At 57.5% G+C, this 22851-nt stretch overlaps 2 protein-coding genes across 2 annotated transcripts in view; both read left to right on the top strand.

The window, feature by feature from the left end:
• The first annotated feature begins 434 nt into the window (after positions 1-434).
• Positions 435-20468, top strand: NPC1L1 (NPC1 like intracellular cholesterol transporter 1). The gene is made up of 19 exons (XM_055334688.1): positions 435-596; positions 1359-2884; positions 4910-5010; positions 5356-5528; positions 5700-5828; positions 6063-6245; positions 6577-6691; positions 6777-6904; positions 7248-7385; positions 7606-7695; positions 13001-13191; positions 13341-13465; positions 13982-14108; positions 14223-14278; positions 14941-15091; positions 15179-15410; positions 15483-15596; positions 15674-15836; positions 16264-20468. Exons 1-19 carry the CDS (start codon positions 543-545, stop codon positions 16443-16445), a joined length of 3978 nt encoding a protein of 1325 aa, XP_055190663.1. The 5' UTR covers positions 435-542; the 3' UTR covers positions 16446-20468.
• Positions 20469-20711: 243 nt separating this feature from the next.
• Positions 20712-22851, top strand: part of NUDCD3 (NudC domain containing 3) — a 59027-nt gene continuing 56887 nt past the window's right edge. The window contains exon 1 of the mRNA XM_055334689.1: positions 20712-21184. Within this exon, the coding sequence (XP_055190664.1) occupies positions 20993-21184 (192 nt within the window). The 5' untranslated portion in view covers positions 20712-20992. The remainder of the gene's footprint in view (positions 21185-22851) is intronic.

Here is a 22851-nt window from a genome sequence, read left to right on the forward strand (position 1 = left end):
TCTGTTATCAGGCTGTTAATATTAATTAACAACAGTTGCTAAGGTTGGCAGTGCAAGGTGTGTCCCAGGAGCTGGCCTGGTCCCAGGAGGGGGCCGGGCACAGAGGGGCTCTGAGGCTGGGCGGTCTGCACGTGGGCGGGGTGGGAGTGTGGGGGCGTGGAGGGCCAGTTCTCACTTCAGGAAGTAGGTGAAGGGGAGACCCCCCGCCCCCGCACGTCACCAGGAGCCTCATTGAGAGGGTGAGACAAAGCCAGGACGATGTCACCAGGAGGCTCATCAAGAGGGTGAGACAAAGCCAGGACAGAGAAGGTGGATCATTAACTAGCTGGCAGCCGTGGGAGGTGTGGGGCTCAGCCCCATTGGTCCCAGACAAGTCAGGCCAGGCTGTCCCTCATGGGGAGGCTGCCTTGCTGCGCACCCCCAGTTTAAGTACATGAGCTGCCTAGGCACGCACTCTGTGTCCCCAAGAGCCAGAGCTTAGCTGTCCCCAGCTGTCCCTGTGGCCTGGGCCCACTGCCCTCGGACCCCTTCCCTGCACAGGGATGGCGGACACTGGCCTGAGAGGCTGGCTGCTATGGGCACTGCTCCTGCGCGTGGTGAGTCTCGGTGCTCCCGAGAGGGGTGCGGGGCGGGGTCCTGGGTGGCCCACATCCCCAGGTCATGGCTTAGGTGGACCCAAGAGTTGGGGCCTGGGGATGACGGAGTGCCTCCCATCGCCGGTGCGCCGTGGGCGTCCTGGCCTGAGGTGGCCAGCAGAGGGGTCAGGGAGGGTCCTGTCCTGGAAGGCTGTTGGGGTGGGCTCGGGGGGATCACCTGGTGAGCCTTTAGTTTCTGGGGGAGCTCTGGGAGCTCTTACCTCAGGTTTCTCTGTGACTCCCTAGTCTGGGAGGACGGGTGAAGGCTTTCAGCCCCAAGCTGATGAGGGCAGGGAAAGCTCTGCACAGAACGTCTGAGAGGGGCCCTGGGCCCCCAGGTGTGGGCTGCAGCTCGGGCAATGGCAGCCACCTTCGAAGCGACACTGCCCCGAGGGCACAGGGCCACCTGGACTCAGTTCCCAGCCTGGCCCGGGCCACCGTGTCTCAGCAGGACTACAGAGCCGCCTCCATCCCATCCCACTCTCCCCACCTGTCCCCTTATCGTCCGATGTGACCATCCGGCCCCCTCCCCCTCTTCAGTGACCCCCTTCCTCAGGATGAAGGCCTGGCGGTGCCTGTCACCCATGGCCCCCAGACACCGTGGAGACACCCTGCCCCTGCCGGGGCCTCCCGCTGGGCACCCTGCACCTGCCCCCACTGCCCAGAGCCTCCCGAAGCGTTGCCTGGCGCCGGGGCCTGCAGTGATGTCGTCCCGCCCCACAGGCCCAGAGTGAGCTGTACACACCCATCCACCAGCCTGGCTACTGCTCTTTCTACGACGAGTGTGGGAAGAACCCGGAGCTGTCTGGGGGACTGGCGCCTCTGTCTAACGTGTCCTGCCTGTCCAACACGCCCGCCCCCCGTGTCACTGGTGAGCACCTGACCCTCCTACAGCGCATCTGCCCCCGCCTCTACACAGGCACCACCACCTATGCCTGCTGCTCCCCCAAGCAGCTGCTGTCCCTGGAGACGAGCCTTGCGGTCACCAAGGCCCTCCTCACCCGCTGCCCCACCTGCTCTGACAACTTTGTGAACCTGCACTGCCAAAACACCTGCAGCCCCAACCAAAGCCTCTTCATCAACGTGACCCGCGTGGCCGGGGGCGGGGGTGGCCAGCCCCAGGCTGTGGTGGCCTATGAGGCCTTCTACCAGGACAGCTTCGCCCAGCAGACCTACGACTCTTGCAGCCGGGTGCGCATCCCTGCGGCTGCCACGCTGGCCGTGGGCACCATGTGTGGCGTTTACGGTTCCACCCTCTGCAACGCTCAGCGCTGGCTCAATTTCCAGGGGGACACTTCGAATGGCCTGGCTCCCCTGGACATCACCTTCCACCTGATAGAGCCCGGCCAGGCCCTAGGGAGTGGGATGCAGGCTCTGACCGGGGAGATCAGGCCCTGCAACGAGTCCCAGGGTAATGGCACAGCGGCCTGCTCCTGCCAGGACTGTGCTGCGTCCTGCCCCACCATCCCCCAGCCCCAGGCCCTGGACTCCACCTTCTACCTGGGCGGGCTGGCAGGTGGGCTGGCCCTTGTCATCATCCTCTGCTCTGCTTTTGCCCTGCTTATCACCTTCCTGGTGGGTACCCGCCTGGCCTCCTCCTGTGGCAAGGACAAGATGCCAGACCCCAAGGCAGGCATGAGCCTGTCTGACAAACTCAGCCTCTCCACCAACGTCATCCTTAGCCAGTGCTTCCAGAACTGGGGCACATGGGTGGCCTCGTGGCCGCTGACCATCCTGTTGGTGTCCATCGCTGTGGTATTGGCCTTGTCAGGAGGCCTGGCCTTTGTGGAACTGACCACGGACCCCGTGGAGCTGTGGTCGGCCCCCAGCAGCCAAGCCCGGAGCGAGAAGGCCTTCCACGACCAGCATTTTGGCCCCTTCCTCCGAACCAACCAGGTGATCTTGACGGCTCCCAACCGCCCCAGCTACCACTACGACTCCCTGCTCCTGGGGCCCAAGAACTTCAGTGGGGTCCTGGCCTCTGACCTCCTGCTGGAGCTGCTGGAGCTGCAGGAGACGCTGCGGCACCTCCAGGTGTGGTCGCCCGAGGAGCAGCGCCACATCTCACTGCAGGACATCTGCTTCGCGCCCCTCAACCCTCACAATGCCAGCCTCTCCGACTGCTGCATCAACAGCCTCCTGCAGTATTTCCAGAGCAACCGCACGCACCTGCTGCTCACGGCCAACCAGACGCTGACGGGCCAGACTTCCCAGGTGGACTGGAGGGACCACTTTCTCTACTGTGCTAAGTGAGTCCCCCCACGGTCGGCTGCAGCTAGGGCTGCCGTGTGCAGCCAGGCCCCTGGTCCTGCCTGGCTCCCCATGTCGTATGTCGGTCTCAGGGGCTGAGACACACCCTTTCTCTCCCTGCCCCCCTCTAAGCCCCACTCCCTCAGGGCTTCCCACCCGCTGTTGCAGATTTGTCCAGAGCCATCGTGGCCTCTCTAGTTCTGGCTCCGCCTGGCCATAGCAGTGACATCCTTGCCCATTCTTGCTTTGTGTGTCACAGAGTCGTGCGATGGCCCCACACACACATGCCTTCACTTGGGGGCCCGTGAGGTGCCCTGGGATCAGGGCGGAGTCCCCCTATCAGGCGGTAGCCACATGCCTGACTGTCTGCACTGTGCCATGGTGTACCCAGGACGCTAACGAGGCCTCAGGACTGGGAGGGAGGGCTCTGGAGCCCCGCGCCCTGAGGGCAGCAGGTGGGCAGGCGGTGGCCCGGGCTCTCTGAAGCTGCAGTGGGCGGAGGTCCTTGACATCTGGTCTTGGGCCTGCTCACACTCTGACACAGGACCTGAGTCCCCAGAGAGCAATGGCCTGGGCAGAGGTTCTTTCTGCTGACATCTACCCCATGAGAAAGCGAAGCTGAGAAATAAAAGAATATGTATTAATTCTTTAAAAATGACAAGAGTAAGCCCGTTACACATCAACAGAGGTAGTACAGTATCCTGCTTAGTAGAAGGCAGCTGGATTCCGGCATCCGCGTGTGGCCTGTTGGTTGTAGTACAGTGAGAACACCTGGCTCTGCACCTGTGTGGCCAGACGAGGGAGCCATGCCGTGATAGCCTTTGCACATCCTTGGGAGTCACCTATACGATACCTCACCCAAGTCAGCAGGTGGTTTTTAACTAGGTGTTAGTTGCAACATGGAATCTGAAACTACGTGGGTGAACTGTCTGTGCCCCTTATACGTGAGGGCAAACAAGGGGGAAAAGGCAAACAGCATCTCAGTATTTTTATGAAAATAGTCTTGTCCTTGATGCCCCTGGAAAGGGTGTCCAGGACTCCTAGGCTCTGATGCCACAATGAGAACCATGGGATTAAATGGGAGACCCAGGGCTCCACCCCTTGGGGAAGCCCACGTTTGGGCCACTTCCCAGAGTCTGTGTCTTGGCCCCTGTTGGCCCTGAGAGGTGGTGGGTCAGGGAGGAAGCTCTGGCCACAAGTCCCATCCTCATGCTGGCTTTATTTTGATTTTGGATGCTCACAACTCTTGGGTGGTCTGGTTATCCCCATTCCAGAGACAGGAAAACTGGGGCCCAGGGGTGGTGAGCAGCTCAAGGTCACACAGTAACGAGGGCGCCTAGGACAGCTGGTGAGCGACGTGCTCACTCATAAAGAGCACTTCAGGGGATCCCTGGGTGGCTCAGCGGTTTGGCGCCTGCCTTTGGCCCAGGGTGTGATCCTGGAGTCCTGGGATCGAGTCCCACGTCAGGCTCCCGGCATGGAGCCTGCTTCTCCCTCTGCCTGTGTCTCTATCTCTCTCTCTCCCTCTGTCTACCATAAATAAATAAATAAATCTTATAAAAAAAATTAAAAAAATAATAAAGAGCACTTCGTCCAGGAGCCCAATACGTGCTGGCAGGAAGGCAGGAAGGCTCGGTAGAGATGTTCCCAAGGTGGCAGGGCTGCTCATCTGCCTGCAGGGCAGGAGCATCTGAACTCAGGGCCTGCAGGGGTCCAGGCTGGTGGGGAGGGGAGGCTGAACAGCTCGAGGCCCGCGCAGCCACCCTGTAGGAGTCCAGGGGCCGTGTGTGCGCATGTGTGTGTGATACTCACCCACCTCCTTGTCTGGGATGCAGCCCAGAGCCCTCAGCCTCAGGCAGGTATGAGAGGAGAGCTCCGGTTCACTGTGGGTTGGGACTCAGGAAATCTTGTTGGGAGAAATGGTTCTGACCGTGGGGTCAGGTGCTGGTGCTGGCAGCCTGGGGCTGGGTGCCAGGCCTGGCAGTGGGCACAGGGCCAGGAACAGTCCTTCCTTCTCCCCCCAGCGCCCCACTCACCTTCAAGGATGGCACAGCCCTAGCCCTGAGCTGCATGGCTGACTATGGGGGCCCTGTCTTCCCCTTCCTTGCCGTGGGTGGCTACAAAGGTAAGCCGGGTGGCCCCGGGGAGGCCAGCGAGGGGGTGAGATGGGGCAAGGGCAGTGGGCAGGAGGGAGGGAATAGTGATGGATTCTTGCTGCCTGGGGGTGGCCAGGCTTGGGAGGGGCACGGGGCCACAGACCTGGCACGTCTTCCAGCTTCTCCCAGCCTGCCCAGGTCCTCTGGTCTGTGCTTGGGTTCACACGTCTTGCCCTTGGCTGAAAGAGGGAAATGGGGTGGAGGGTTGGACAAGGACTTAAATATGGAAGGTTGGGGAGGGGAGCAGGGGTGAGGCTGGGGAGGAAGGGGAGCAGGGGCAAGGAAGGAGGGTGGCTGAGCATTTCTCATCCCAGGGAAGGACTACTCTGAGGCGGAGGCCTTGATTATGACCTTCTCCCTCAACAACTATGCCCCTGGGGACCCCCGGCTGGCCCAGGCTAAGCTCTGGGAGGCAGCCTTCTTGGAGGAGATGAAAGCCTTCCAGCGGCGGACAGCTGGCACTTTCCAGGTCACGTTCATGGCTGAGGTAGGCTTTGGGGTCCCTGGCTCTGCAGAGTGGGTGCCCGTGTCCCCGGCGGGCCTCCCTCTTCCTGAACAGCCCTGGGCCCGCCTGTCTGGGAGTACGGGACTCTGCAGTCTCCTGCAGGGGCTCTGGGAGCCTGTGGGTCAGCAGGGCTGGGGGGTCGTGTGTCCGCAGCGCTCCCTGGAGGATGAGATTAACCGCACAACGGCGGAGGACCTGCCCGTCTTCGGAGTCAGCTACATCATCATCTTCTTGTACATCACCCTGGCGCTGGGCAGCTACTCCAGCTGGCGCCGGGTGCCGGTGAGAACCGCCAGAGGCACAGGGGGGTGGCCTGGCCTGGCAGGACATCCGGAACCCTCCCCTCAGTGGCTCCCCAAGGGGTTATGCTTCCTGGAAGCAGCCTGCTCTCAGAGAAGCCCCCCCGGAGCAGGCGCAGAGCTCACCTGTAGAATGTCCCACTTGTAGAGCTGACCTGTAGGCGCCGAGCTTGCCCGCCCTTCCGTAGCCAGGAGGCTGAGCCTGGTCCCGTTGCAGGTGGACTCCAAGGTCACGCTGGGCCTGGGCGGGGTGGCGGTGGTGCTGGGAGCAGTGACAGCGGCCATGGGCTTCTTCTCCTACCTCGGCGTGCCGTCCTCCCTGGTGATCCTTCAGGTGGTGCCTTTCCTGGTGCTGGCCGTGGGCGCTGACAACATCTTCATCTTTGTTCTGGAGTACCAGGTGAGAGGGGGGCTCTCCTCCCAGCCCAGGTGCTGCCCTGCAGTGAGTTGCCACACCTCCTCCTCCGGGCCCGCCCTGCCCCACAGTCCAGGCTGATCTAGCCTCTCCCATTGGTGGCCATTGAGGGACCCAGGGACATGTCTGAACAAGCCTGCTACGGACACCCCAAAATGCACCAAGTGTGTCTCTGGGCCAGACCCCACAAAGTAGACAAGGCGGAGACCAGAGGCTTTGTGGGGGGGTCTGCTCCTGATGGGAGAGTGGGAGCGCGTGCCCGCTCCCCGCTCCCTGCTCCTGGCTGGCTCTGCATGCTGTCCCTGACCTCCTGCAGAGGCTGCCCCGGAGGCCGGGAGAGCGGCGGGAGGCCCACATCGGCCGAGCGCTGGGCAGTGTGGCCCCTAGCATGTTGCTCTGCAGCCTGTCCGAGGCCATCTGCTTCTTTCTAGGTGAGCCTGGGCCGGAGGGCGGGGGCACTGCCTGTGGGTGGCCCCCTTCCTGCCAGGCCCTGATTCTCACTCCTGCGTCCCCCAGGGGCCCTGACCCCTATGCCCGCTGTGAAGACCTTTGCCCTGACCTCGGGCTTTGCCATCGTCCTGGACTTCCTGCTGCAGGTGTCAGCCTTCGTGGCTCTGCTTTCTCTGGACAGCAGGAGGCAGGAGGTAGGGGGGGGCAGGGACCCCAGGCCTCACCTCCTGGGGAGGGGGGGCTTTATGTCCTGGAGCAGGCTCAGAGAGCGGGGCTGGGTGCAGGGGCAGTGTGCCTGTGGGCCACGTAGAAAAGTCATTGTGTCTTGGTGATTTATGGGAATATAAACAAACCTGTGAAGTGCAAAAAGGCCAAGGAAAAAATGTAAGAGAGATGTTGGCAGGGGGCTGTCATTTATGCGACAGCGCAAAGTTTAGAGGTGTTGGATCAAGATAGAAAAGAAACCCAAACAGCGCAGCACCCGGCGCGTCCCTGGGAGCTGCTTGGGGACCACCTGCAGGGGCTGCCTCCCCCCAGGCCTCCCGCTTGGACGTCTGCTGCTGCGTGAGCGCCCCAAAGCTGCCGGCACCCGGTCAGAGCGAGGGACTCCTGCTCCGAGTCTTCCGCAAGTTCTACGTCCCAGTCCTGCTGCACCGGGTGACACGGGCGGTGGTGGTGAGTGGGGCTGGAGGCCGGGGTGGGTGGGCCTGGGGGGGTGTGTGGGGGCTAGTGGGGCTGCGGGAGCGGGCTGCGTGGCAGGTGGGGCTGGGGGCGCGCGGGGGGGGGGTGGCGCGGCCGGCGGAGGCAGGGCAGGGCAGGGGCGGGGCGGGGTGGGAGGGTCTGCTCAGCCTCCCCCCCAACCCGCGCCTTAGTGACCCTGCCCCGCCCTCCTCAGCTGCTGCTGTTCACCGGCCTCTTCGGGGTGGGGCTCTACTTCATGTGCCACATCCGCGTGGGATTGGATCAGGAGCTGGCCCTGCCCAAGGTGAGGCGCACCCCGCCACCTCCGCTCGCTGGCCGCGCTCCCCTGGGTCCGGGAGGGTCAGCGACCCCGCGCGGGGCAGGGCCGGGCCAGGGGCTGCTCCCTCGAGAACCGGGGACAGCAGCGACTCGGCACCCGAGGGACCAGGCGCAGGGGTGGCCGCGGGCTGCGGGCCTGGTGGGGGCGGGGGGGAGCGGGCGCGCAGGCGGAGCGAGCGGCCGCCCTGGGCCTGCCCGGAACTGGGCACGCCGCGTCCTCAGGCCAGTGCTCTGCAGCGCCGGCGTCGGGGCCCAGGCCCCCCAGCAGGGTCAGGGCGCCAGGGGTCTGAGAGCCTCGTGGGTGGAAGACGGCTGTGAGGGGTCCGGGCACCCGTAGTATCGGAGGCGGGTGGAGGTGAGGGTGCCCCACCTGCCAGAACACCCCCTGCTCCCCTCCCCCCCCAGCACTGGAGCCCCACACTGTCCTGTGTGCGGGCGTCTGCTCAGCATCACCTGTGCGGGTCCCGCCAGGCCGAGGGGTTCATACTACGCGAGCGCACGCATACACACCCCACCTGGTTTACACATTGCTTGCCTGCTGCGGACCAGGATTCCCTTTTTCTGAGAGGTTGGGAATGAGGCTGCCTTGAACGTGGGTGCACAGCGACTTCTTCTGAAACCTGCTTCCTTTGGGTGTGTTCCCAGAGGTAGAACTGCTGGATTGCAGGATGATTCTTTCCTATTTTAATTGTTTTGAGGAGCCACCAGACTGCTTGCCGTGAAGCTGTCCTATTTCGCATTCCCTGCAGAGGTGCACCAGGGCTCTGGTGTCTCCACATCAACACTTGTTTCTGGCTTTTTCTTTTTTCTCTGTTTTGATGGCAGCCATCCCCACAGGTGTGAAGGGGCATCTCTGTGCAGTGTTGACCTGCTTTGCCTGATAAGTGGCAATGCTGAGCATCTTTCCATGTGCTCACTACCCATTGGTGGGTCTTTGAAGAAAGGGCTGGTCAAGTCTTTTGCTTATTTCTGAAACAACTTGTTTGTTGTGGTTTGGTTTCTTTGTGAATTTTGGGAGTTCTCTAGATATTCTGGGTATTAATCCCTTATCAGGTACATGATGCAAATGTTTTCTGCATTTCTATTGGTTGCCTGTCCTTTTTTTTTTTTAAGATATTGTTTATTTATTTGATAGAGAGCAAGAGCACAAGCAGGGGGAGGGGCAGAGGCAGAGGGAGAAGCAGACTCCCTGCTGAGCAGGGAGCCTGATGTGGGACTTGATTCCAGGACTCTGCGATCATGACCTGAACTGAAGGCAGATGCTTAACTGACTCAGCCACCCAGGTGCCCCAGAGCGTGTGACTCTTGATCTTGGGGTCATGAGTTCAGGCCCCATATTGGGTGTGGCAATGACTTAAAAATAGTCTTCAAAAAAATTTATTTTTCAAAAAGTCCAATTTGCCTATTTTTCTTTTTGTTAACTGAGCTTTTGGTGTCATTCAAGAAATAATTACCAAATCCAGTATCCTGAAGTTTTTCCCGTTTTCCTCTAAGGGTTTCACAAATTCAGCTCTTCAGTGTTGGATCCACTTTGAGTTAAGTTTGTACATAGTCATGTATTTTTTTCTTTCTTCCTTTCTCTTCTTTTTTTCTTTGTTCCTTCCTTCCTCTCCTTCCTTCCTTCCTTCCTTCCTTCCTTCCTTCCTTCCTTCCTTCCTTCCTTCCTTCCTTCCTTCCATAGGCTCCATTCTCAGCGTGGAGCCCAGCCTAGTGCAGGTCTTTTAGTGGTAAGTTTTGAAATCAGGAAATGTGAGTCCTCCAGTTGTTTTTTTAAAGATTTATTTTGTTTGAGAGAGATAAAGAGATAGAGATAGAGCAAGCATGTGTGCAAGAGCAGGGGAGGGGTAGAGGGAAATACCCTAAGCTGGCTCCACACTGAGTGCAGAGTGCAGTGTTGGACTTAATCTCTCAGCCCTGAGATCATGAGCTGAATCAAAACCAGGAGTTGGTGGGGATCCCTGGGTGGCTGGGGATCCCTGGGTGGCTCAGCGGTTTGGCGCCTGCCTTTGACTCAGGACGCAATCCTGGAGACCCGGATTGAGTCCCATGTCGGGCTCCCTGCGTGGAGCCTGCTTCTCCCTCTGCCTGTGTCTCTGCCTCTCTGTCTCTCTCCCTCTCTATGTCTATCATGAATAAATAAATCTTTTAAAAAAAGATTAAAAAAACAAAAAAAAAACAGAAGTTGGATGCTTAATGGACTGAGCCACCGAGGCGCCCCCCAAGTCCTCCAAATTTATACTTTTATTTATTTATGTATTTATTTATTTATTTATAGATTTTATTTATTTATTCATGAGAGACAGAGAGCGAGAGCGAGAGCGAGAGAGAGAGAGAGAGAGGCAGAGACACAGGCAGAGGGAGAAACAGGCTCCATGCAGGGAGCCCAATGCGGGTCTCGATCCTGGGACTCCAGGATCACGCCCCGGGGTGAAGGCAGTAATAAACCACTGAGCCACCCAGGCTGCCCCTTATTCTTCTTTTAAAGAATGTTTTGGCTATTTGGAGTCCCTTGTGAATTTTAAGATGGATTTTTCTATATCTGCAAGAAACGCCATTGGGATCTTAACAGGATTGCACTGAATCTGGAGACTTTCTAGCAGCCTGTACGATATTCAGTCTTCCAGCCCATAAACGCAGATGTCTTCCCACTTACCTGTGTCTTTAATTTCTTTCGGCAATGCTGCCTGGTTGACAGAGTGCAGGTCTTTCACCCCTTGGGTGACATTAATTTCTAAGTACTTTATTATTTTATGCTGCAGTCCCTGGACATTCCCTAGTTCCCTCTTTGGGTTATTCACGATTCATGTATAGAAAGACCAAAAAAAAAAAAAAAAAGACCACTGATTTCTGTGCATTGATCTTGTAACTTGCAACCTTGCTGAATTTATTTACTAGTTTTAAGGGGCTTGGGGTACACTTTTGGAGTTTCATGTACAGAATGTCATGTAACCTACGGCCAGAATTTTTCATGTAGTCCTTGTACTTTTCAGCTCCAAAATTTCCTTCTGGGTTCTGTTTCATATTTTCTATTTGTTCATCATTCCATTTTGTTCACACTTTTCTTTTCTTGGTTTTGTCCAAATCTTATTTTAGCTTTTCGAGCATCCCTAAGACAGGCATTTTTTTAAATTTATTTTATGATAGTCACAGAGAGAGAGAGAGAGAGAGAGAGGCAGAGACATAGACAGAGGGAGAAGCAGGCTCCATGCACTGGGAGCCTGACGTGGGATTTGATCCCGGGTCTCCAGAATCACGCCCTGGGCCAAAGGCAGGCGCCAAACCGCTGCGCCACCCAGGGATCCCTAAGACAGGCATTTTAAAGTTTCCGTCTGATGCGTCCACCGTGTGGTCTTTCTCGAGGAGGTCATCTGTTGATAAATGTTGGTTCCTAAGTATGGGCCCTACTTTCCTGATTGTGTGTCTATGATGTTTGTTGAAAAATGGATAGTTGAGTCATTTTTTTAAAAGATTTTATTTATATATTCAAGACAGACAGAGAGAGAGAGAGAGAGAGAGATGCAGAGACACAAGCAGAGGGAGAAGCAGGCTCCATGCAGGGAGCCTGATGTGGGACTCGATCCCGGGTCTCTAGGATCATACCCCGGGCTGAAGGCAGCGCCAAACCGCTGAGCCATCAGGGCTGCCCACAGTTAAGTCTTATATGGTGATTCTAAAGATCAGATTCTCCCCCTTCCCTGAGATATGCTTTTAAAAAAAAGTGGCTGTTGCTGGTGTTTCTGTCCTGGAGATTAGCCTGGGGTACAGAAGGATAGTCTTACCAGGTCATTTCTGAGCCCAAGCCTTTCCCTGGTAACGGGAGGTAACTTCTCTTGTATTTGTGATTGCCTTTGAATGTCCCATTCCTGAAACATCTGGCTGCCAAAAGGGGAAAAAGGGAAAACACAAAGAGAAAAATTAATAAACTGGTCACTGGTCACTTAAAGCTCTCAGCAGATGTGCCAGGCTGAGGCCAGGGAGCTTATGGCAGCAGCCCGACTGTACCAGTGAGGCTGGAGCAGCGGTCAGCTATCAGAATGCAAATCCGTGATCTTTAGGGGCTTGGGGTTCCCGTGTTCCATGCTGGACCCCTCAAGCTGGGTGCAAAGTGCCTGCGTGTGGCCAGGTAGCTGCTGCAATGCTGAGAGCTGAAGGCAGGTGACGTCGAGCACAATTCGCCTTCCAGACTTTTCCCTGGGAGCTGCGAGCCCTCAGCAGAGCCTGTGGCTGCACACCGTCTCTCTCAGACAGGTGCTGCCAGCAGAGTGGTGTCCAGGTGGGGGATGGATTCCTGGTATCTTCGACTCCACTTTCTCTCACACCACTCCCAGGCTGTATGTTTTAGAAGAAGCGAACAGATCATGCAGCTGCCTGATACACAGCCTCGAGGGTGTGCACGTGGGTGTTTACACGTGGGCATGCGTGTGGGCTTTGGTCACACACCAGCTTGTTAGGCTGTCGCTGCAGCAAAATGGGGATAATGGGAAGGGGCAACGTTACATGTACATGAATGTGTGTGTGTGTGTAAGAGAGAGAATGTTCATGCATGTTGGAACCTGGTGTTCTGTGCTTATACCTACATGCATGTGCTCTGTGGGTGTACCTGTTATCACACCAGGATGTATGTACCTCTGAGTATGCACTTCTGTGAGCCTGTGCATGTACTTCTGTGATTGTGCACCTCTGTGTGTGCATCTCTGTGAATGTGCATGTAACTTTGTGTGTGTGCACCTCTGTCATTGTGCACCTCTGTGGGTGTGCATCCACCTCTGTGAATGCGCACCTCTGTGGGTGTGTGTGTACATCTGTGAGTGTGCACCTCCATGGATGTGTGTGCATCTCTGTGAGTGCGCAGCTCCGTGGGTGTGGGTGCACCTCTGTGAGTGAGCGTGCACCTCCGTGTGTGCACCTCTGTGTGTATGCACGTCTGTGGGTGTGTACCTCGGTGAGTGTGTGCGCACCTCCATGGGTGAGTGTACACCTCTGTGAGTGTGCACCTCTGTGAGTGTGCACCCCCAGGACCATATGTGCACCTCCATGAGCATGTGTGCATCTCTGTGAGTGAGTGTGCACCTCTGTAGGTGTGCGTGCACCCTCATGAGTATGCATGCATCTCTGAGTGTGCACCCCATGAGTGCGTATGCACCTCCGTGTATGTGCACATCCATGAGTGTGTGTGCAGCTCCGTGAGTGTGCACCCCCGTGAGCACAAGCCAGGGTGAGCCCCTCAGGAGGAGTCTGGCCCCAACCTCAGTGACTGCCTCTTGTTCCAGGACTCATACCTGCTGGACTATTTCTTCTTCCTGAACCGCTACTTTGAGGTGGGGGCTCCCGTCTACTTTGTCACCACGGGAGGCTACAACTTCTCCAGCGAGGCGGGCATGAATGCTGTGTGCTCCAGTGCCGGGTGCGACAGTTACTCCTTAACCCAGAAGATCCAGTATGCCACCGAGTTCCCCGAGGAGTAAGTGCCCGGCCCAGCCCTGTGTGCCCCCAGCCCCCCTTCCTGGCTGGCTCGACCCTACCCAGCTGCCCTCCTCCTGCCATGGGCTTGGGGGGTAGGCCACCTGGTTCGGTGCCCCCATCCCCAGCCTCCTCTCCCCTGCCCCTCAGGTCTTACCTGGCTATCCCTGCCTCCTCCTGGGTGGATGACTTCATCGACTGGCTGACCCCGTCCTCCTGCTGCCGCCTTTATGCCTTTGGTGCTAATAAGGACAAATTCTGCCCTTCGACTGTCAGTGAGTGCCAGGCCTCTGGGAGCTCCCACCTACCACAGCTTGGGGAAGCTGAGGCAGGAGGCAGGGGCATGGCTAGGCCCTCTTTGTTCCTCCTGTGATCTCTCAGGGCAGTGAGGGTACAGGCACGGGCTGGGAGAACATGTGTGGGTTCCCACCCCCTGAGCTGTGATCTTGGCTTGCTGACGCTCATGGGTGGTGGTGGGGAGAGCTGAGCTCAGCCTGTGGCTCTGCCCCCCCCATAGCTGCATTTGTAGGTGTAGTGGGAAGGCCCAAGGGTGTCGCTTCTTTGCCCCCCACGTTGCTTCATCATCTACCATAGTTGCTGGCAGTTTCCATGACCAAGAGGGGGAGTCCTCCTACAGAGACAAGTGCAAACACCTCCAGAGCACACCTGCCACACATGTTTCAGTGGTGGAAGTGCCTGGGGACCCAGATGGGAATGGAGTGGAAGGGGCTAGAGAGCAGCAGCGCCGGCCCTGGGTGTGGCACTGCCCGGAGCCCCCCCTCTCTTTGCAGACTCCCTAGCCTGCTTGAAGAACTGCGTGAACTTCACACTGGGCCCTGTCCGGCCATCCGTGGACCAGTTCCACAAGTACCTTCCCTGGTTCCTGAGTGACCCGCCCAACATCAAGTGTCCCAAAGGGTAAGCCTGGGGTGGGTGGGGAGCACAGCCACTTGGGTGCTGGAGTGCGGAGCGCAGACCATCGCGAGGATGGCTGTGGTCTCTGATGAAGCTTTTGCACTGGCCTCCTTGCAGTGGGCTGGCAGCGTACAACACCTCCGTGCATTTGGGATCTGATGGCCAGGTTTTAGGTAAGCATTGCCTGAACCAGCAGCCCTGAGGGGTCACCAGCAGCCCCGGGGGAGAACCTCTCAATCTGCAAACTTCTCCCCTTCCTTCTTCATGGGGGACTCCTACCTGCCCTGTCCTCAGAGGTGTGTTATGCAGCAACCCCTCCCCAAATCCTCAGTCAGGGAGACGTTCCCAGACTCTTCCAGAGGTGGTACCACCCTGAGGAGTCACTCACACTTCTTTCTCACATTCACCAATTCCTCACCATGTGGAGCTGGCTACATGGATGACTATTGCCCCTGCCCGGGGTCACCCTGCCCCGCTTCTGGATCTCCCCTCTGGGAAGATGCACATGGGAAGACTAATTGAATTAATTTGAAAACTATGATGCATGTTTTGAAAGCCTAGAGCACAGCATTTGGCTTTATCTGGGAGTTGTCTTTAGGTGCAGCCATCAGAGGCAGGAGGAGTGGAGGCTCAAGGTGGGATGAGGGTGGGGGTGGGAGTAGGAGCCACTGTAGAGCTGTGGGCGAGACCCCAGCTCTGCGCCCCTTGCTCATGATATAAGACTATACCACTGTGGGGGCTGCCGAGCCCTGATGGCAGCAGGTATGCCCCAGGGTGTGAGGGCGCCCACAGCGGGGCCCTGACCTTGTCCTTCCTCCACCCCCGGCTGGCGTAGCCTCCCGGTTCATGGCCTACCACAAGCCGCTGCGGAACTCGGAGGATTACACTGAGGCCCTGCGGGTGTCACGGGCGCTGGCGGCCAACATCACGGCCCAGCTGCGGCAGGTGCCGGGCACCGACCCGGCCTTCGAGGTCTTCCCCTACACGTGAGTCCCAGCGGCGGTGGGGGCAGGGAGGGTCCCCTAGAAGGTGGCCACCACATGCCGCAGGGCTGATGGCGCTCCGCCCCACAGGATCACCAACGTGTTCTACGAGCAGTACCTGAGTGTGGTCCCCGAGGGCCTCTTCATGCTCGCCATCTGCCTGCTGCCCACCTTCGTAGTCTGCTGCCTGCTGCTGGGCATGGACCTACGCTCCGGCCTCCTCAACCTGTTCTCCATCATCATGATCCTCGTGGACACCGTGGGCTTCATGGCCCTGTGGGGCATCAGCTACAATGCCGTGTCGCTCATTAACCTGGTCACGGTAAGCTGCCCTCCACCTTGCAGAGACCCCGCACCCCCACTCTTGCTCGCCTAATGCCCCTCTCTGCCCCAGGCGGTGGGCATCTCCGTGGAGTTCGTGTCCCACATCACCCGCTCCTTTGCAGTCAGCACCCGGCCCACCCGGCTGGAGAGGGCCAAGGAGGCCACCATCTCCATGGGCAGCGCAGTGAGTACGCCCGCCAGCCCCTGCGCCCCCTGCTTGCTACCCTGGGCCTGGCCTCACACCCGCCTGTGACCCTGCAGGTGTTTGCTGGCGTGGCCATGACCAACCTACCGGGCATCCTCGTCCTGGGCCTGGCCAAGGCGCAGCTCATCCAGATCTTCTTCTTCCGCCTCAACCTCCTCATCACCGTGCTGGGTCTGCTGCATGGCCTGGTCTTCCTGCCAGTGGTCCTCAGCTACCTCGGTGAGAGGCCGGGTGCCTGAGTGCCCACCGGCCAGGGCCTCCCACACCCCCGCACTCCTGCACCCAGTGGTCCCAGCCCAGCAGGGCCCGTTCACATAGCAGCCTGCCCCCTGTACCCCTGTACCTCTGCACCCAGCCATCCCAGGTCAGCAGGCCCCCTGCCCTGCAGTCAGCCTCTCTGATACAGTGGGCCCTCCCTTCCTATTCCCCTCCACCACCACCCCTGCCCCTCTGTTTCCAGATCAGATCCCCTGCTGCCTGAGATCTCCTCTCTCCTTTCTTCCAAAACGTCCTGTGGCAGCACCTGGCAGGCCCTCCTTGCTGAGAGAAGCGGTCCCTCATTCCATTGACAGACCAGGGCAGGGAGGACCCTCCTGCTTAGTGCAGGCCTCCCTGACCGGGGTCCTCTGTGGTTGTTCTCCTGCAGGGCCTGATATTAATGCAGCTCTCGTGCTGGACCAGAAGAAGACAGAAGAGGCCGTCGGGGCCCCTGCCCACCTGGTCCCAACATCCATGGCCAGCAGCACCTATGTCAACTACGGCTTCCAACATTCCGCCAACGGTGTAGTGGGCGACAGTTCTCTGCCCCGCAGTGGACCAGACTTCTGATGAAGCTGGAGCCCCTGTGCTGGCTCCCCAGCCCTGGGCCCGGGGACCACTCAGGCTCCCTTGTGGGGGCCCCTCGACCCGTCCTCCCACTCAGGGTATGGGAGAGGCTGTCCCCGTGGGAGTGCTTGTGCTGGGACATTCTGCAGCCACCAGGGTGCATCCATGAGGACACGACTATGCTGAAGGTGGCACATGGCAGTGTGAATGTGATCTGTTCCTGACCTGTCTCTTGGAGTTGGCATGTCTTCCTCGTGCAAGTTTTTAAACCTAAATTCCCTGTATCTATATGTAAACAATATATAGTAGTATTTCACATTTTGAAAAGTTTCATAAATGGTATCACTTGATGAATGCCATACACGTTAGATTCATTCACCTGGGTCCCTGTAGACCTCGCCCAGTCGCCGCGATGGCCCCACTGTATCCCACTGCGTGAGTGGACACAGCATTTCTGTCCTTTCCCCTGCTGGTGGGCACATTGTTCCCAACTACTTTTCTACTGTAGCTCCATAATCACTTATGTGGAATTCCCAAATCTCTGAAAATCTAGTTTGTCTTCTTTTTCTTTTGTACGTTTGGGAAAAACTCATTTGGTGCCAAAAACTGGCCAGACAAGATACGTCTATTTATACTCTTTATGAATGGGGTACGTAGACCCCACGCTCTGCTTAATGTAAGTGGTCAGATATACTGGCACATGGGTGAGTCTGATTATCGCTTATGTGTGGCTACAAGCCCTGATGAAGCATATTATCTAAGGCAGGGTAAACATTACTTTTCTAAAAACCTGTAGGATTTCAGCTATAGAGCATGAACCTCTATGAGGCCGAGCATGTGTTTGCATATCTCCTGGTGTATGTGTGGGAGGGTTACCTGGAGGCAGTGTGGCTGAGGTCCTGTCTGGATACAGACAAAGCCTCCCCACAAAGCTGCTGCCCTATTCACGCTCCCACCACTACTCCTCCCTGGACGGACAACACGGTACATCCCACCTGCTCTTTGGGGGAAAGGGTAGGATTACGGATGATTATCATTTTTAAGATACATTTATAAAAAGAAAACTCTAACATTTTAGAATAGTTTTAGATTAACATAAAAATTGCAAAGATAATACCGGGAGTTCTCATATACCTCACACCCAGTTTACCCAATTAACATATTATGTTTGTATAGCACATTCATCATCGCACAATTACTAAACCAGTATCATAATTACAACTAAAGTCCATGCTTTATTTAGATTTCCTTAGAGTTTACCTGGTGTCCCCTTTTCTGCCCCAGATCCCATCCAGGAAAGCATGTGACATTAGTTGTTATGTCTATGTAGGCTCTTGGCTGTGAGAGTTTGTCAGACTTTCCTTGTTTACCATGGCCGTGACGATTTCCAGGAGACTGGTCGGGCAGTAGTAGTTTTGTAGAATATCCCTCAAATGGTATTGTCTGGTGTTTGTCTCCAGTTAGGAGACTGAGGCTGTGGGTTTCTGGCCGAGAGATGGCAAAGGTGAGGCCCCTTCTCAGCAGATCACATAAAGGGTGCAGGCTATCACCGTGACTTCCCACTGCTGGCACCGACTCCTGTTGCCCTGCGAGGTCGTGTCTGTCCCGGGCCCTTCCCCTTCCCGTGCTGTCCATGCTGTGCTGTTTGGAGGGAAGCCACGATGCGCACCCTCTACTAGGGCAGTGGGGAGTTATGTTCCACTTCCTGAAGGGTGGAGTTTTTACATAAATTTTTTAAGGCTTTATTTATTCATGAAAGACAGAGAGAGAGAAAGAGAGAGAGAGGCGCAGAGACACAGGCAGAGGGAGAAGCAGACTCCATGCAAGGAGCCCGATGCGGGACTCGATCCTGGGACTCCAGGATCACACCCTGGGCCAAAGGCAGGCACTAAACTGCTGAGCCACCCAGCGATCCCCTGGAACTTACATAAGTTATTCAGAATTCCTCCAAATAGGACAGGTGTCTATTTTCCTCCATGTATTTATTTACTCAGTCTGCTGTGTGGACTCATGGCTATCCTTTTTGTAGTTTGGGTTCTGATGTGAAACTACTTCATTTTGTTGGTCAGATTGTTCTCTCTTGGGCCATTAGGAGCTCTTTCTCTTGGATCTTCTGTCCCTTTGCCATACTCCCGTCATGGAGGGGTTTTCCTGTTTTCCCTGCTCCCTGCTCTACAAGTTGGTCCAGGCTCAACTTGTATATTTTCTGCCCCCTTTCTAGAATCAGCCATTTCTCCAAAGAGTCCTGGTGCTTCAAGTGGAGATGGGATTCGAACCCAGGACCCACATGCACTTTGCTGCTGAGACGTGGTTGCTCTAGAAAATATGCGTGTATAAACTAACACACGTGTGTGCACAGTTCTATGAATATTCCTGCATGTAGCCATCTGTAGCTAGATTAAGCTAAGCTTAGGTTCATGCTGATGCCTCCAGCTCTAATTCATCAGCACATGGATCATTCTAGACTCCTCTCTGGCTTCTCTGTAACTTCCCATGCCGGGAGTGAGAAGCCTTACTCCAGCACCCACACAATTGCTTAATTACTTACACTCTAGGTGTGTAGTATTTTCAGAGATGATAGCCCCCCCCTCCCCGGGAAACATGTTTAGGATGAAGCGAAACATGTTTAGGATGAAGCGTCTCTTTTTAGCAACTTTTTCCTTTAGTCTCAGACTCCATTCATTTCCAGAGTTACTTAGCTCAGCATCTTTTTTCTACCATCTACAGTTAGGTTGCTTCGTACATTTGTAATATGGTTTGTTTGGCCATATTCTGCATTCCAGTCTGATGTTAGGAAATCACGCATGTAAAAGATCCACTCAAAGTGCATTACAGACTGAGAGATATCAATGTGACGATTAGGAAACATTTATTTATGTTTCAGATTCCATATTACAGCTGTTAACTACCACACGTTCAATTTTGGCCTCAAAAAATGATGCTTGGGGATCCCTGGGTGGCGCAGCGGTTTCGCGCCTGACTTTGGCCCAGGGCACGATCCTGGAGATCCGGGATCGAATCCCACGTCGGGCTCCTGGTGCGTGGAGCCTGCTTCTCCCTCTGCCTGTGTCTCTGCCTCTCTCTCTCTCTCTCTCTCTGTGACTATCATAAATTTAAAAAAAAAAATGATGCTTGTAGGGCAGCCCTGGTGGCGCAGCAGTTTAGCGCCGCCTTCGGCCCAGGGTGTGATCCTGGAGACCCGGGATCGAGTCCCATGTCAGGCTCCCTGCATGGAGCCTGCTTCTCCCTCTGCCTGTGTCTCTGCCTCTCTCTCTGTGTCTCTCGTGAATAAACAAATAAAATCTTAAAAAAAAATGCTTGTATTTGAAAAGACAAAACACTCCTCTCATTTCCAACTCCAATCTGCATAAGACTGGGTTTCTTCATATGTTTCGATCAAAACGTATTGCAATGCAGTGAAAGCCAAAGGTGGGAGACTTGCTGTTTTCTATTAAGCCCAACACTAAAGACATTTGCGAAAAATGTAAAGCTATGCTACTCTTCTGGGTAAACTTCATTGCTTTGAAGAACATTATTTCTTCATAAAAATGTTAATGCGTAATGTGCTTGTGTATTTTTTTAAAAAAATGAATAAAAAAAATGAATAAAAAATTTTAAATTCTGAGTTTTAACATCCGATATGCTAACTCTAAGAAGGGCGCACCTAAAGGGCCTTTGGAGTCTTCAGTGAGCGTCAGGAAGGTGTGACGTCACTGCCCTAGGGCAATTCATCCGGGTCTAACTCCATCTAAGGTTAATTGGAGCCCATGGACGGCGACGATGTACGCTCCTTTGCAGATCCTAGTTGCGGAGAGCAGCCAGCTGCGTACCCAACCTAGCAACCTCACTGTGGTTTCAAGGTCCTAGGCACCCAGCTCCTCCAGGGCTCTCAGAACCAGGGCATTGCCGCTGACGTCACTCACTCTGCTGCCCGAGGGCAGCTCCGGCCGGGCCCGTCGTGCCCCCGAGCCAGCGTAGTGTCTGCAGCCTCCGGCAAGTTGCACTGGGCGGCCGAGGGCGTCACGTGAGCGCGGCGCGCGCAGGTGGACAAGTCACACCCGCCTACACGCGTGCATCCCCAAGCCCCGAGCTGGTGGCGCAGCTCTAGCCACCCAGCCCTCTGCGCCCTCCGCGCCCTCCGCGCCCCCCAGGCGGGCCCTCTCCCCACCGAGGGGCGGTGCTCCGCCACCACGTGACAACGGGGCCCACGTGACGCGGCCCGAGCCACACCCCTTCCGCCCGTCTCTAACATGGCCGCTGGGCGCTCTCGGTCTCGCAGGCGCGGGCTTTCTGGCGCCTAGGAGCCACGTCGGGGCCCACGTGTGGTCCTCCGCGAGGCTGCCCGGGGAAGCCGGTCGGGCGGCGGGGGCGAGGCTCGCGGCAGGGTCGCCCCGGCGCCCACGGCCCGGCCCCGATAGCCGGGGGCCGGGCGGGCGCAGACCGGAAGTTGCGCCGGCGGCGGAGCCGTTACCGCAGCGTGCCGGAAGTGGCCGTGGGCCGGCGTCCGGGCCGCGCCCGCAGTGAGCAGCGTCCCTGCGGCCGGCGACGCCATGGAGCCTGGGGCGGCCGAACTGTACGACCAGGCCCTGCTGGGCATCCTGCAGCACGTGGGCAACGTCCAGGACTTCCTGCGCGTGCTCTTCGGTTTTCTCTACCGCAAGACCGACTTCTACCGCCTGCTGCGCCACCCGTCCGACCGCATGGGCTTCCCGCCCGGGGCGGCGCAGGCCCTGGTGCTGCAGGTAGCGCGCGGCGGGCTGGCTGGCGGCCCTGGCCCGGGGGCGGGGGAGCCCGCCGCTCCCGGCCTCAGTTTACCCCTCGGGCTCCTGTCCGGCCCCGCCTCCCGCGCGCCGGCCTGTCGTGCGGGAGCGGCGGGCGCGCGGCCGGGGGGGTGTGGGCGGGGGGCGGGAGGGGGGCGCCGGGAGAGCGCGCGAGTCCGGGCCGCAGCGGTGAGCAGGTGTTTCCGGCCTGTGTGTGCGTCGTCAGCCACCGCCCGCAGGCCCGAGCCCCCGCCCCCGCGCCCCCGCCCCTCCGACCCCGAGCCCCCGCGGCGGGCCTCGCTCGGCTCTCGTCTCCCCTTGCGCGGTGCTCGCTGCGGTCCAGGCGGGGACGGAGCCGCGCAGGCAGGCCCGCGGGAGGACAGGGCTGTTTGCGGGCAGCGACTTAGAGGCGGTTTGGGAGTCGCAGAGACGTGGTTGAGGGCAGGTGGGGCCGAGCTGGCAGGAACCTGAGAAGACGGAGCTGCTGGCGGCCCTCCCGCAGTCTGCGGTGCGCTGGCAGATGGCGTCCCCTGAAGTCAGGCTGGGCGCTGCGGGCGGGTCGGGTGTCCTGATCCTCAGTGCTTGTGTGCAGACGCGTGAGCTCGGGGTTTCAGTGGCCAGCAGTGCCGTCTGGGTGGCCGGGAAGCTGCGGGTTGGTTGCCCGCGGGCCCTTAGGGAGGTCTCGGTGACGTAGAGCTTGTGCAGCCCAGCGTGGCCGGCGAGCTGCTTTCTCAGCAGGGTCGGGTGAAATCACCAAAGTCCTCGCGGAGCTGGAACTCACAGCTCCCTCTTTGTGATTTCGCATCCTTGTGCTCTACTACTTAGCCCGAGGCAGGCGGGGTGGCATTAGCATGTGGGAAAGACCCAGAGGAGCAGAAAGAACCGTCACGGAGCACCTACCAGGCGCTAGTCCTCACCGACCTGAACGGTTGGTGTCTGCCCTCGTTTTACGGTCGGGGCGGTACCAGCGTGTAGAACACCTGTTACTTCCCAGACTGGATGGCCAGTTTAACCAGGGGAGTGGCAGCAAGGAGAGGGATGGATGGGAGAGGACCCGGGCGATTGGAATAAGGATGAGCGGTACCTGCACTGTTCGCTGAGTTGAGGAAGAAGAGCGTAGTTTTAGACAAGTTAGAATTTCAGGCCAAGCGTTAAGGGGCGGGAGAGGAGGAACCAGGGTGGTTTAAGAGCAGCACCTTGGGGGACAGTCCCAGTGGACAGATGGAGAAGCATGGGGTTGCATGCGTGCTGGGGGGTGAGGGGAGTGGCGAGGGCAGCAAGTTGCACAGAAATCCAGGGGTTGCTTTCCAGCCTTTCTGACGTTGATTCCCAACAGCCTGCGCTGCCCAGGGACCTTTAAGAAAGCAGACACGCCCCAGGTATTTTGTTGGGCGGTTGAGGGCGCGTCCTGGGAGCTGTGGTTCTGTGCACAGGGGCATTTGGCAGGAGGCTTGCAAAGGCAGGGTCAGCATTGGGCAGGGGCATGTTATGCATGGGCCACGAAGATGCCGAGTCACCCTGAGAGACTCGCTGTGGCACTGTGGCTTAGGTCGTTTGCCTCCCAGGAGTTTTCTTCTCTGCACCTCGCTTGGTAGAAGAGACTCTTCTGTGGCCACCCACCCACAGCACGTGTGTGGGGTCTCTTGCGA

This window comes from Nyctereutes procyonoides, unplaced genomic scaffold, assembly GCF_905146905.1.
Source record: "Nyctereutes procyonoides isolate TBG_1078 unplaced genomic scaffold, NYPRO_anot_genome, whole genome shotgun sequence".
NCBI classification, from domain to species: Eukaryota; Metazoa; Chordata; class Mammalia; order Carnivora; family Canidae; genus Nyctereutes; species Nyctereutes procyonoides.

Coding starts and splice junctions, on each gene's coding strand:
- NPC1L1 (XM_055334688.1), top strand. CDS start 543: ATGGCGGACACTGGCCTGAGAGGCTGGCTGCTATGGGCACTGCTCCTG. Junction 5,829..6,062: donor CCAGCTGGCGCCGGGTGCCG/GTGAGAACCGCC, acceptor GTCCCGTTGCAG/GTGGACTCCAAGGTCACGCT. Junction 15,411..15,482: donor CGCTCATTAACCTGGTCACG/GTAAGCTGCCCT, acceptor TCTCTGCCCCAG/GCGGTGGGCATCTCCGTGGA.